A 12,686-nucleotide genomic window follows, 5' to 3' on the forward strand; every position below is an offset into this window, starting at 1 on the left:
AATAAATTTCGATAAGACTGTGTACATTAGGGTGAATCCAAAACATGACAGTGAAATTAGGATAGATGAACATATAATTGAAGAGGTAACAGAGTTCTCTACCTCGGATCCAAAATAACAGACGACGGAAATGCAGAACACGATATCAAGCACAGAATTCAAAAGGCAAACCAGGCTTTCGGCATGCTGAAAAACTTTTGGAAATCAAAGCAAATAATGAGAAAGACAAAGCTGAAAATATACAAGAGCAATGTTTTAAGTGTACTGCTTTATGGAAGTGAAAGCTGGAAAATGACATCCTCCTTAATACAGAAACTAGAAGCCTTTCAGAACAAGTGTTTAAAAAGAATTTTTAATTTATTTTGGCCTACAAAAATAAGAACAGTGGATCTATTAAAGAAAGCTGACTGCACTAGCATTGATAGCCAAATAAAAAGAAGAAGATGGCGTTGGCTGGGTCATGTGGCCAGAATGGAAAAAGGGTCACTTCCCAAGACAGCCTTGTACTGGACAGCAGATGGGAAGAGAAAGCGGGGAAGACCCAAAGAAACCTGGCGAAGGACGATGGAGAAAGAATTAAAGGAAGCAGGCCTGTCCTGGAATACAGCCACCGCAAAAGCAGCCGATCGCAAAAAATGGAGATGTCTGGTGGATGCCCTATGTGCCTCAAGGCTCGAAGAGGATTAAGTAAGTAAGTATGTATTTTTATGCACTATGTGTTATAACCTATGTCGGTCAAAGGCTTCTATTAGCCTGACTACATTAACTATGAAACATTTTTAAAATGCCGACAATAAATAAATATTTGAATTGAATTGAATTGAAAACTGTTAGCAGACAGATATTCATTTTACAGCTGAGTGCGATGAGAGAATGTGAGGAGAGGGCCTATTCCAATGACTCAGCTTTACACTGCCAAAAGTGAGACTCTAACCATCCACCTATCAGTCCGAAGCCAAATGTCACACCACTAAACCAAAAAGCCACAGAGAATATAAAAAATAATACAAATATTTTTCTTTAAATTCTAGGGCAAGATTTCAGAGTATATTTGATAAGTAGGGCTACAATTTGGAGTTAACAACATACCAAGAGTTCTTAAATTTCAAGTTTTATTATCAGTTCTATCTCCAACTTTGATATTTCACTTAAAATCTTCCATTCCTTTAACCCTCTCCTTACCAACTATAGGAAAATCGTCACATCGTTTCGATACAACTCATAATAATGATAATAATGAATGAATTTATATAGCGCCTAGATCCACAATGTGCTCAGAGGCGCTTTACAATGCAAATAAAACACAACAATAAAATGATAATTTAAGCATAAAATCTATCATATTGGAATAGCATTAATCAATTTGTAATTTAATTACCACGCACTGTGCTACAAGATGAAAATTTAGGATATCTATAACATGTAGGCCTAATAGAAATGTTAAACATCAAATGATTTCCTAAAGAGATATGTTTTAAGTTTCTTTTTAAAGTTTTCAAATGTTGGACATTTTTTGAGGGATAAAGGCAGTTGGTTCCATAAGACGGGTGCCGACTGGCTCATATTTTTTCTCATTCAGATTTCTTTTGTACATCACAAAATCTGAAGATTTTTTTGGGTTATAGTTATACAAAACTTAATGCTGCGTTGTCCAGCTTGTTTTGCTGAACAAATTTATGAGTCACATGTACTTATTCCTTTTGAGTTAGACTTTTTAAAAATTGATCTTTATGTTGAATGGGGAAGACGTTTCGGGGACAATCTGGAAAATGATTGAAAAGGAGAGCAAACTTTTTAGTTATAGATATGAGAAGGTTGATCTTCTGTATAAAAACTACAAAAAGTAGTACATGAAGTTGTACAAAAAAAATAGACTATTACCAAGCATATATTTTTTTATCATTCAATTTTCTCAACATTAAATTCTTACAGGTGACAGAGTGTTCATAGCTGTCCAAGTGGTGGTCCTTCTCAACAGGCAAAACAGAGGCTTCCTCCAAACGCTGGTTCAAAGCAGACTGGGCGAGACGGGGCAGAAATCTAGGGACAGAGAAATATGATTGGTTGGTTTATTAGTTTCAGGAAATTACAAATGATCCAGAAAAAAAAAGCCAACAAAGAAAACAGGACAATTGAAATCTTGTAGATTAGACTTTATCATCATTTAGCAATACCAAATATAGAGTAAGACAAAAAGGACTAGTTCAAACAGAGAACAAAAATAGACACTAAGAACAACATCTTTGTGTGTCTCGGTCAGAGGTAACAAAAATAAAAGTCCCAACAACACAAACACACACACACAGACAACTCATGTTGAAAGAAAAATACAATAATAATTGCAAGTAAATAATTACTAACAGTAACACAAAGCACAAGGAAATAATTTACCAGAAAAATATCTCCCACAGAAAGAAATTTTCATGATTTATTCTCAGTGAATAGAATAATAGATACAAGGGAATAGGAAATACAAAGTCAAATGGGACAAAGTAAGGAGCTGACATTGGTGTAAGATAGAAATCTGAAAAGGTATTATGAAACAATGGCAGGCAAAAGCAGAAAAAAAAATGCAACAACAACAAAAATCCAAACAATCATCCTGCCTCGACTAAGGATCGAACCTCAAACCTACTAATTACTGGTCAGATGTGCTACAATTACCCCATATGTTATTTAGTTTATTGTTTTTCTAGTCTTTTTCTTTCTTCTTTATCTGGCATTGTTTCAAACACATTTTTTTTCAAAGAGTCGAATGGCGCATTTTACTAAGCCTTCACTTGCCCAAAGGAAAATAAAGATGCTAAGATTAAGTAAGACAACTAAGACATTACAATTACAATCGGTTGTAAAACTTGAGTAGTTAAAATACCACATAAACGTACTAGATTAGAGTTGTTGCTAGTCTTTAGAGTTTCTTTGTTTCTTATTATATTTTAAGGCACTGTGATTTATACTTATCTAACATAAATACCATCATTCTGTTTTGTTAAATCATCTCAATTTTGTGAATGAAGCATAGATAGCTTAGAGGAGAGTTTTCAACAAAGGAAGATTAAATTAAATGAATACCTAGCAAGGCAGGCTTTGTGTATAACGCTGTATAAATCCTGGCTCTGGTAGCTAGACAATCGCCTGGCAATACGTAATAACTGTCTGGTGGAGAGACTTAATGAAATGCTTTGAAGCTGTGAATTTCAAACAGTAATTTACATGAAACAATAATCATCAATATTAAAATGATTTTTAGCATTTTGCTCAATTTTGTGTCGCATGTCTATCAAAATTGATCTGAATTTACAATTAAAAGATTGCTATATGAAGTGCTTGTCCATAGTGAACGACATGGTTTTCGTCCTTTATCAAATTTTTATCTCTTTTTATCTCGTGATGCTAAAACAGAATAAATTTAACAAATAGGATGAGGCATACAGTCCATTAAGCCTTAAAACAGTTTTTGGACAAGGATAACACTGCTTTATGCCTGAAGGACGATTGAATCTATCGTCTAACTCCAATAAAATGTGAAGAATTTCTGCAAAATGCATTATTGAAAGTTATAAGAAGTACTTAATCACTATCTCAAATCCTCTGACCTATTATAGGTTAAGGTGTGATATCATATTTAACCACAATCCTATAATTTCATAACTCGGGTTACTCCATTTAGAGTCTTTACCACACCAATGTATTCAGCAATATTAATATATCACACAGTATCCAGGCTTTTATAAAACTGTCTTTTACACTCGATAGGTGATTAGTTTTGTGAACAAATGCTTAATCACAAGGATTCTTCAATATTATTCAGTGATGGAGCAATTTTTCATTAAATGGTTAAGTGCGACTAGGTGATCTTGTGGTATGACACTCACTTTCCGATTGGAAGGTCCTGGGTTCAAGCCTCACTGGGCATATAGTTGAGTCCTTGGAAAAGGTTCTTTACTTACATTTTCTCACCGTACTCGGAAAATGAGTACCAGGCCATTAACAATGTTGTTCTGTCCAAAAGAAAAATGTAATATCGCCAGGCAGGCGTCATGCCTCGTCCTACTTGTAAAGTGTTGCTGTTGGCCTTGGACCCTTTGTAAAGCACTTTGAGACTTCAAGTGGATATTGCGCTATATAAATAAAAAAACTCTCATTCAGTAAACCAACACATGCCATTGGTCAGAAATAAATCCTAACTAGAACAAGGAGGAACATCACTTTGTCAAATGACTTCTGTGAAAATTACATTTCACCCTATCGTGACATCCACAAAGTCTTATATGCACCAGGACAGGAAATCTAGGACAGGAAATTAGTTCAGCATGGTTAAAATGTATTCGTCAGCAAATCTGTTAATAAGACTGTCTGTATATCATCAAATCCTCAAAACTCAAGTCTTGAGAAAAATCAGTGGGTCTTCAATTGGATTTTAAAATGTAGCTCTTGAATCAGAAAAGTAAAATAACACATCACGTCTCCAATTATTCTGCAGCAACAATAATAGATACGATAGACCAATCTACCTAATCACTGCTATGTAAACAAGCAAGGACTTGGAAAAATGATCACAAAGCAAACTCTGGGTCATATATTTCCCGGTCCAATGCTTTGGGCTACCCATGAATAAACCTTTAGTATAATCGAAAATAGAAATATTTCAAACAGGTGACAAATACCAAGTTGGAGTCGAAACTTACTGTAGGATCTGGTGACTCTCTCAATTTGTGTACAAAATCGAACAGTCTATTCAAGTCGGGTGTGTTGGGTACCTGTAAATTGAAGAAAAATATGAATTAAGCCAATGACCAAGTTAAAGAAGATGACTGAGACAATTCCATTTATTAGCAAAAAAAAACCCAAAAGAAACCAATATTCTTATATCATAAAACAATATAATTTAATGACTGGGTTAAAAAACATTTTAAAAATATTAATATATTTATATAAATAATTTTCCCATATTTACTTCTTTTCATATATAAATTCAATTTTATGACCAAAAAAAACTCTTTTACAATAGCACACTCTTTTGCACAAGGATCAAGTCATTAATCAGGAAATGACAGATTTATCATCTTTGCACTGAGAGACTATAAAGATGCTTTAATTGGGAGGTTGAGAAAAAAATTGACTTAATTTTGTGAACGTAACAAAAGAAATTTGTTTGTTGTTTGTGTCAAGATATATATAATGAACTACAGCCTAACACACACCAATGAGGAGATGACATCCACTTCCTCAGACCGACTAAGGGGCCGCATGGAATGGTAAAGGAACATGGTGAGCATTTCTGGTGACAGCCATTGCTGTTTTGGACTGCCTATCACGGGTGGTTCAGACAATGCAATGATACGGAAGGAAGGATGAATGGGAAGGATTTGTCTGGGGAAAACAAGAGAAAAATCTGTTTCTAGTTTGCAGAATAAATAATAAAGTTTGCACTAAATAATGCTTGAATTTTTTTAATTTACAAGTGTTTCTTAAATACTTTGTTCAAGCATAAGAAGCATTAACTTTTGGTATGCGTTACACTCCTCTGGATCAGATATATTATCGTCCCTATTTGCTTAAGAAACAGATTTCATTGAGCTTGGCAGATGTGGATAAGCTAATAAAAACTGACTCATCGATAGTGTAAATTCTAGTCGCCTTATTCCTATCCAAGGGTTCCACAGCTCAGTGGCAGACACTTGCTTCACAAGCAAAGGTACTGGTATCAATCCCTGGTGCAGTCGATTTTTTTCTGACCCCTGCCTGTCTAGAAAGCAGTGATTGGGTAGCTGGGTCTGCAAGATCTAGTAAAAAGTGATTTGAAAAATTGACTAGGGTCTTGTTCAAAGGGTAGCAAACTATTGCTACGGTTTATTTTTACCAAAAAATTAGGATAAAATCGAGATCCATGGACCTTGCAACTCTGTAGGATTACCTTTTTTTGCTTTTTCATATTACACTCGTATTAACTGCCAGCAGTTAGCAAAGTAAAGTAACAGCCCACTTACCCAATAAAATCTATTTTCAAGACACCTGTTTTCAATTACCTTAAAAACTATGTCTTACTTTTCTTTCAATTCTTGGTCTGTGTATCCTGTTTCTTCCTTAATGGCGTCATATTTCTCCTGGCTCATGAGTCTGGTCCCATCAAATAGTTGTAACTCTCTTTCTGATATCAGTCTAGGATGGGATAGAGAGAAAATGAAATTGAACAACATTGAATATTGTGAGGAGAAGATTAAATGCATTATGAAAAAAGTAACAGCTGGTGTTTCGAATGTCAACCTTGTTATTTATTGTGAATGGGATTTAATAATGGCAATGGAGATGGATTAGGCATGTTTTTTCGATGAACAATAATTGATTACCTCAATTAGCAATTCATGAAAAAGTAGCAAAAGCAATAACAACAATAACAATGATACTGACAATGACAACAACAATTTCTCCTGACCACACTAATAGATTATAATGCTTTCTTATCTACCTATTGGATTGTCTGGAAACAAATTTCCCTTTCTTATAGAGCAAGTGCTTCCTTTGTATTGACATTCATACCATAGTCATTACTGCTTATGGCTTGGATAAAGTGCTTAAAGTGGGTCTAATTATGCTTATTTGAGAAGAGACAAAAACATGCTTTAGACTACCTATGCAAAACTGAAAAAGTCCCAGGGTTGACTCTATGGACCCCGTCTAGAACAGCTAGACTTCCCTCCAGAGCCGCTGTGATGAGAGGGGTGGGTCTCCACACTGTGTCACCATTAGGGAGGGTGGTTCGTTGTTGGAGAAGGTCTCGAGAGGTCATATCCTGAGGATTACAAAATCATTCTGTATCATAAGGTTGGGTGATGTTTCTCCATAATCTGAACAGATACAAATATCAAACTTTAAAAAACCTTTCTAAGAAAACGGTTCCCTCTATGGGATATTTTGTTTGCTTTCAGAAGTTTAGCAGCACTTGCAACACGCATGGGTGGTCCCGCGGGAGAATAATAAAAAGATTTACAAAATTTGTTTGTGAATATCATTAGAAATTTGGGAGTCTTATTTTAAAGGCAATGCTACAACTGTCAAATCTACTTTGAAATCCTATCAAGTTATTGGAATTATAATGCCAAATTCACCTTGATATTTCATATTGGTTATAGCCATCTCATCTTAATGTCTAATTTCTTTTCTCTACTCATCCTCACCAACTACCCTTTTTTCCATTACAATCACCCAAAGCTTACCTGGTACAACATAATTGGTTCAATATTATAGCCCAACATGGATGCAAACTGCCTGATGACAACACTCTTGCCACAACCCTGAAATGCCATGGAAATCAGTTACATAACACTCATCTAATTTCCTGACATGTGAAGTTATAGGAAGGAATAGAAAATTACAGGTTTAGCAAAAGTAGTCAAATCTAATTCGTCATCTCAATCTCAATAAATGATTTTGTGTCACATGAACAGAAAAACAAAATTTTAGTCTTTGCATTAAAAAAAACAAAAACGATATTCACTCTCCTCAATAAAGGATATGATTATAACCCATATTTCATCTTTTGACGACAGATTCAATGTTCAGCCTGTTGTTCATTCAGACTGAATTTCAATTTGAGATGGTAGCCATAAATCCCTGAACATTTGGTACATTTCGGACGTGCTATGAACTACTTATGAGTATTATCTAACAAGTAAATACAAGATTCACAAACTAAAAATATAGCACTCATTTCATTCGAGGTATAAACCTCTTAACAGATGGAGCAGTCCCACCAATGATTTAAACCCAGTTATTGTAGCATAGAAATATCAGCAACTGAATTGTTTACTTGTCTGTAAAAGAAAACTATTTGATCATGAAAAACTTTCTATTTGGTCTGATAGTGACCCTGTTATCCAATCACGGCTAGTTGTAAAATAAAATGGTAGGAAAAATTTTATGTAATGAGGATCGAATAAGGTCCTTACACAATGAAACTCAATTGCTGTAAAGATTAAGCCACTGGGGTCCCAATAAAAAAAAAAACATTACATTTCAGTAACAAAAGAAATAGTAACTTCGTATGGCCTAGGTAATCAAAAGAGAAATCAAATGATTTAGTCTTGAACATGCCGATGTGATGAAAGTAGAGAACGCAATTAATAAGTGGAAGATCGTAACTGTTACTGTTGAAAGTATATTAACATAGAGAAAAGTAGTCGAGTTGGATCAGGACCCTATGGAAAACTGTGTCCCAATGACATGTTGTTGGATACAAAGGCGTAAACATAAGGACCATCATTCTGTCCCTATGTCAACACCCCAATGAAACAGTAACACACCACTTGCTTGAATGTCAACCTCTTGAAGACCTGAGATGCACATTCCTCCCACCAAATCCAAGCATCAGTAACACACTTTATAGCCAACTGGAACAACTACAAAAGATGTCTAACTTCTACGTCATGGCACAAGACCAAAGGGCTAGAGCTCAGGTGGTCGCTTGTTCGGATAAGTAAGTAAGTAAGTAAGATGGTGAATAGACAATGATATATGGATTAGTTACAATGGATTATTGTAATCAAAATTTATAAGTGATGGATGATTGAGTGAGGCAAAGGGACAGCATGATAGTGATTAAAGCATGACTTAATATCATTGCTATATTTCAAAAGAAAGTAATTGGTGGAGTTGGTGGTGTTTATGTGAGGTGTGTGAATGTTGTATCTGTATGATTTTTTTCCGTGCATATCAAAGTAAATTCTACGACTCAAGATAAAGAGATTATGTCTTACCCTTGGCCCAATGAGACAAATATCTTTGGTCAAATGAGACTGGCATAGATTAGCCAATGTGGTGCCATGATAAGGTGTGTTTATGAACTCTGACCCCTGATCTGGGGCACCGGGTTGTAAGATACCTGCAGACACCTGTTAGAAAGGAAAGACACATTAACTCTTGGTAGCATAAACGCTCGTACATGTTGCATTTGTCAATGTTTAAAACTTTTTCATTTTTAAAAAACATTTGATAATCATTGACAGATATATGGGAAAGTAGTAAAAGAATTCAAAAAGATTTACATAAATAAATTACCTCTATTGAGTTTTTGGTCCATCCGTTCTTCATCACGACCTTTGCACTTTGACCTTCTGTTGAGGTTACTTCTCTGATCAGTGTTGGTTTCGGAGATCTTACCTCTTTTATTTCAAATTTCTGGTAATTAAAAAAAAAAGCATTTGATATCGTAGAGAATTATACCACAATTAGTATTAAGTGCACAATTCAAAACAAGTATCTTCATAATTCAAAGTCAATTTATAGTTAAAAATTACTCCTAAAGAACCTTGAGGTGGTGATTTCTATAACATACAGTTGACACAATGATAATTGATGATTATACCTGGGAAAGGATGCCAATGCGACTACTTTTCCATCACTCCTACTACCTGTTAACACATAAATCTAGAAAATTTTTAAAATGCTTACTATATTTTGAGACTAAATTAATGATCAAGCTGGTTGACTAATACAGCATCCCAAGATGATAATAACCATTTGTAAAAACTATAAACTATTTGCCTTTACAACACTTATTCTATAATTCATAAAGTATAAAAATCAAGGCATTTTTTAAAATTGAAGAAATAACAGCATGAAATAAACAACAAAAAGAGGTAAAAGGAATGATGATATCACCGGACACACCAGTCTTTATGCGGCTATGTGAACTAGTGATATAACACTTGCATTCAGAATGGAAGGTCCAGGGTTTGAGTCCCCCTCTGAGTGTCGTATAGTTGAGTCTTTGGAAAAGGCTCTTTACTCATATTCTCTCACAATACTCAGGTGTAAAATGAGTAACTGGCCATTAACAGAGTTGTCTCTGCTGAAAAAATTATAATATCGCATAACACACGTCTCGTCCATTATGTCAAATGTTGCTGTTGGCTAAGGACCCCTTGTAAAGCACTTTGAGCACCTTTAGTGGGTATTGCGGGACATAAAAGCTCTGGGTTTTTTTTTTACGTGCCGTGTGTTTTGACTCCCTCTCCCTCTCCTCCTTCCTAGCATGTCGTTTTATTGGGTTTGTTGGTAAACCATATATACCAACTGAATCACACACACAAAATAACAAAATCAAAATCACCATATAAATCAACAAGAAAAATATCTTACACTCATTGCATCCTCCACTGCTTCCTTCCCTTCTCTCCCCAGCATGGCAGTGTATGGGTAAGCACGTTGAAAGACTTCAGCATCAGATAAATTTGGCACAGCATTCTAGCATGAGATTTAAAAAATATACATATTAATAACAGTTACCATAGAATTACCAAATTATTAATTACTTTTAAAATAATAATATTGATTCCATAACATTACCAGAAAAAAAAATTCAGAGTAATAATGTTCAAGAATCTGCATTTAATCCGATTTCTGTGATTAGAATGGACATTAAGAATTACTACTTGCTACTGTGAATAAGCCAATGATCAATTACAGTATCTTAAAAACCATTCTATTTTTATCAAATGCTCTTATCCAACGTACTAATATCTCAACAAGATGTTTGAGATTATCCATGGGAAAGTCAGGAAGACCCAATGATGAAGATTCCTTTTGAACTAGAGTTGTTGCACACGACACCAGTCTTGACAATCTAAATGTAAATAAAACATTTTTAAAAAGCTTCTATGAAAAAAATTAATTTGGCATGGAAATAGATGGGAAACAAGCAAAAAGTAAAAATCAATACATTTTCGATAGGGATGAAGTTAAAAACAAGAAACATTCCAAATTTATCTGATTAAAAAAATAAATAAATAAAACCAACCTGTCTACTGGTACATGGGGAGCCAAAGTAGAAAGCTCTGTATACAATTCCTGGGGACGCAATGTTTATAATGATTAAGAGTTTTACTAGGTATGGGTTTTTGTTGTCTCTCATCTATAAAAAATTTAAATTATAGATAACTAAAGATTTCCCCCATATTTTAGAAATAATTCAATTTGCCAAAGAAAAGATCATAAAAGGGTTGTAAAAACTATGATCATTAGAAGAAAAAAAAAAAGCAAGGTCTCTAGAAGGATGTGAACAATGACTTTAAATTCCAAAAAGAGAGTCTTTTGAATTGGACTACTGACTAATAATCTAAGGTAACTTCAATTTTATCAAAAGAAATTACTTAAATATCACTTTTATTTCAAACAAGTCAACTGATTCTAGTACATAAGTTCATAATAAATCATAGCTTTAAATTAACGAAGTATGAAATGAATGTATATTCATTTTGTTGGCTCTAACTCCATGTAAGCAAAAATTGAATTTTTACAAACATTGTTTTCAGATCACAACTGAACATGGAACAAGGTGCTGGTTGGGGTAAGAAACCGAAGGTCACATTTGTTCAATCCAAAAGTGTAAGCCAAGTATGTCATGTACAACTGGAGATTCAATAACTAAGTAAAATGAAATTGCAACTAGCAAAAAAAACAAAAACAATATAAACAATAAAATAATATATAAACAAGTTACTCATTCATATTGAGCAATGACATGTTTTTCATTTTCTTTAAACTGTTTTATGCATTTATTTTCTCAGCAGGCCATGTGGAACCACAGTTCAAACATGACAAGTCACCGGTAAGATACCTGTTTTGTATTAATACACTTTCAATATCAGTCACTATCTACTAAAAGTGGAGTAATGTGTGAAAAGTGCCTTGCACAATACCAGGGCCAGAGTTATGTTATCCTTGTCAACCATCTGGTCAGTGGTCGCTTTCTGTTTTGCTGGACTTTAAAAAAAAAGATGAGACGAGAAACCCAACAGCCTGGCCTATGACGCTGCAATAAGCAGACATTGACAGAATATTGTCACGTTAGAGTTGACAATAATGATGTGTGGCATATGTTGCACATCTAATCAGAATTAAACTCTGTTGCATGAAATAAAGATGTTAAGCAGAAGATTAACAATAATTTTTACCTTAAAGGGTACAGGATGAATATCACGACCTTGAAACCTTGACCTAAGAGGAGGGTCTAAAGGGTTGCCTTGGTAACGAGGTATGGGCAGACCTAGGGCAATAACTCTGAAGTCTTTACTGACACGTACAAGTCGAAGCGCATCCATTTCCTCTTGAGAATGGACATTCAGCAGTTCATCATACCTGTCTGCAGCCATCAGGAATCTCCCGTCATCCAGTTGCATCTCTCTGTTCTCTAACAAATTATTTAACACCGGTAGAACATTTCTCTCTGCCTTCTCAATCCCTTCCAGGATGAGAATACGTCCCTCCATGGCAGCTCTGACAGCACACTGGAGAAGAATTAATCAATAAAAATAATATTCCCTTTGCCCATCCTTTGAGGGTTAGCATGGGTCAGTTGATAGAGCACTCATCTCACAAACAGAGGCGCTATCGGTCAGGGTAGCAGCTAGTCAATTCAGATGTTTTGTTGTTTTACTCTGATCACCCTGTCCACCAAGCCATGAGTGGGTACTTAGGTCTGTGAGATATTGTAGAAAGTCCTCTGCAATAAACTAGCACCCCATCCAAAGAGAAAAAAATGTGAAAGTTAGTGCCTGTTAAAAACTACAGTAACCAAGATTATCTATAACTCCACAGGTCTAATGGCCCTTAAGGAAAACTTATATTCATCCCCTGTAGAAACGTTACTTAGGGGTCTATTGGATCTATTGCTAAAAATGACTGAA

At 34.8% G+C, this 12,686-nt stretch overlaps 1 protein-coding gene across 1 annotated transcript in view; it reads right to left on the reverse strand.

Moving 5' to 3' along the window:
* Positions 1 to 12,686, reverse strand: part of LOC144968994 (von Willebrand factor A domain-containing protein 8-like) — a 60,970-nt gene that overhangs the window by 44,357 nt on the left and 3,927 nt on the right. The window contains exons 6-18 of the mRNA XM_078907931.1: positions 11,955 to 12,287; positions 10,799 to 10,848; positions 10,516 to 10,624; positions 10,141 to 10,245; positions 9,058 to 9,177; positions 8,757 to 8,891; positions 7,218 to 7,295; positions 6,633 to 6,793; positions 6,049 to 6,162; positions 5,205 to 5,373; positions 4,689 to 4,760; positions 3,073 to 3,188; positions 1,931 to 2,040 (exon numbers count right to left, since the gene is read on the reverse strand). Of these exons, the coding sequence (XP_078764057.1) occupies positions 1,931 to 2,040; positions 3,073 to 3,188; positions 4,689 to 4,760; positions 5,205 to 5,373; positions 6,049 to 6,162; positions 6,633 to 6,793; positions 7,218 to 7,295; positions 8,757 to 8,891; positions 9,058 to 9,177; positions 10,141 to 10,245; positions 10,516 to 10,624; positions 10,799 to 10,848; positions 11,955 to 12,287 (1,672 nt within the window). The remainder of the gene's footprint in view (positions 1 to 1,930; positions 2,041 to 3,072; positions 3,189 to 4,688; positions 4,761 to 5,204; positions 5,374 to 6,048; positions 6,163 to 6,632; positions 6,794 to 7,217; positions 7,296 to 8,756; positions 8,892 to 9,057; positions 9,178 to 10,140; positions 10,246 to 10,515; positions 10,625 to 10,798; positions 10,849 to 11,954; positions 12,288 to 12,686) is intronic.

Source organism: Berghia stephanieae, chromosome 1 (assembly GCF_034508935.2).
Source record: "Berghia stephanieae isolate SIO BIC M18660-M18661 chromosome 1, UCSD_Bste_1.3, whole genome shotgun sequence".
Lineage (NCBI taxonomy): Eukaryota > Metazoa > Mollusca > Gastropoda > Nudibranchia > Aeolidiidae > Berghia > Berghia stephanieae.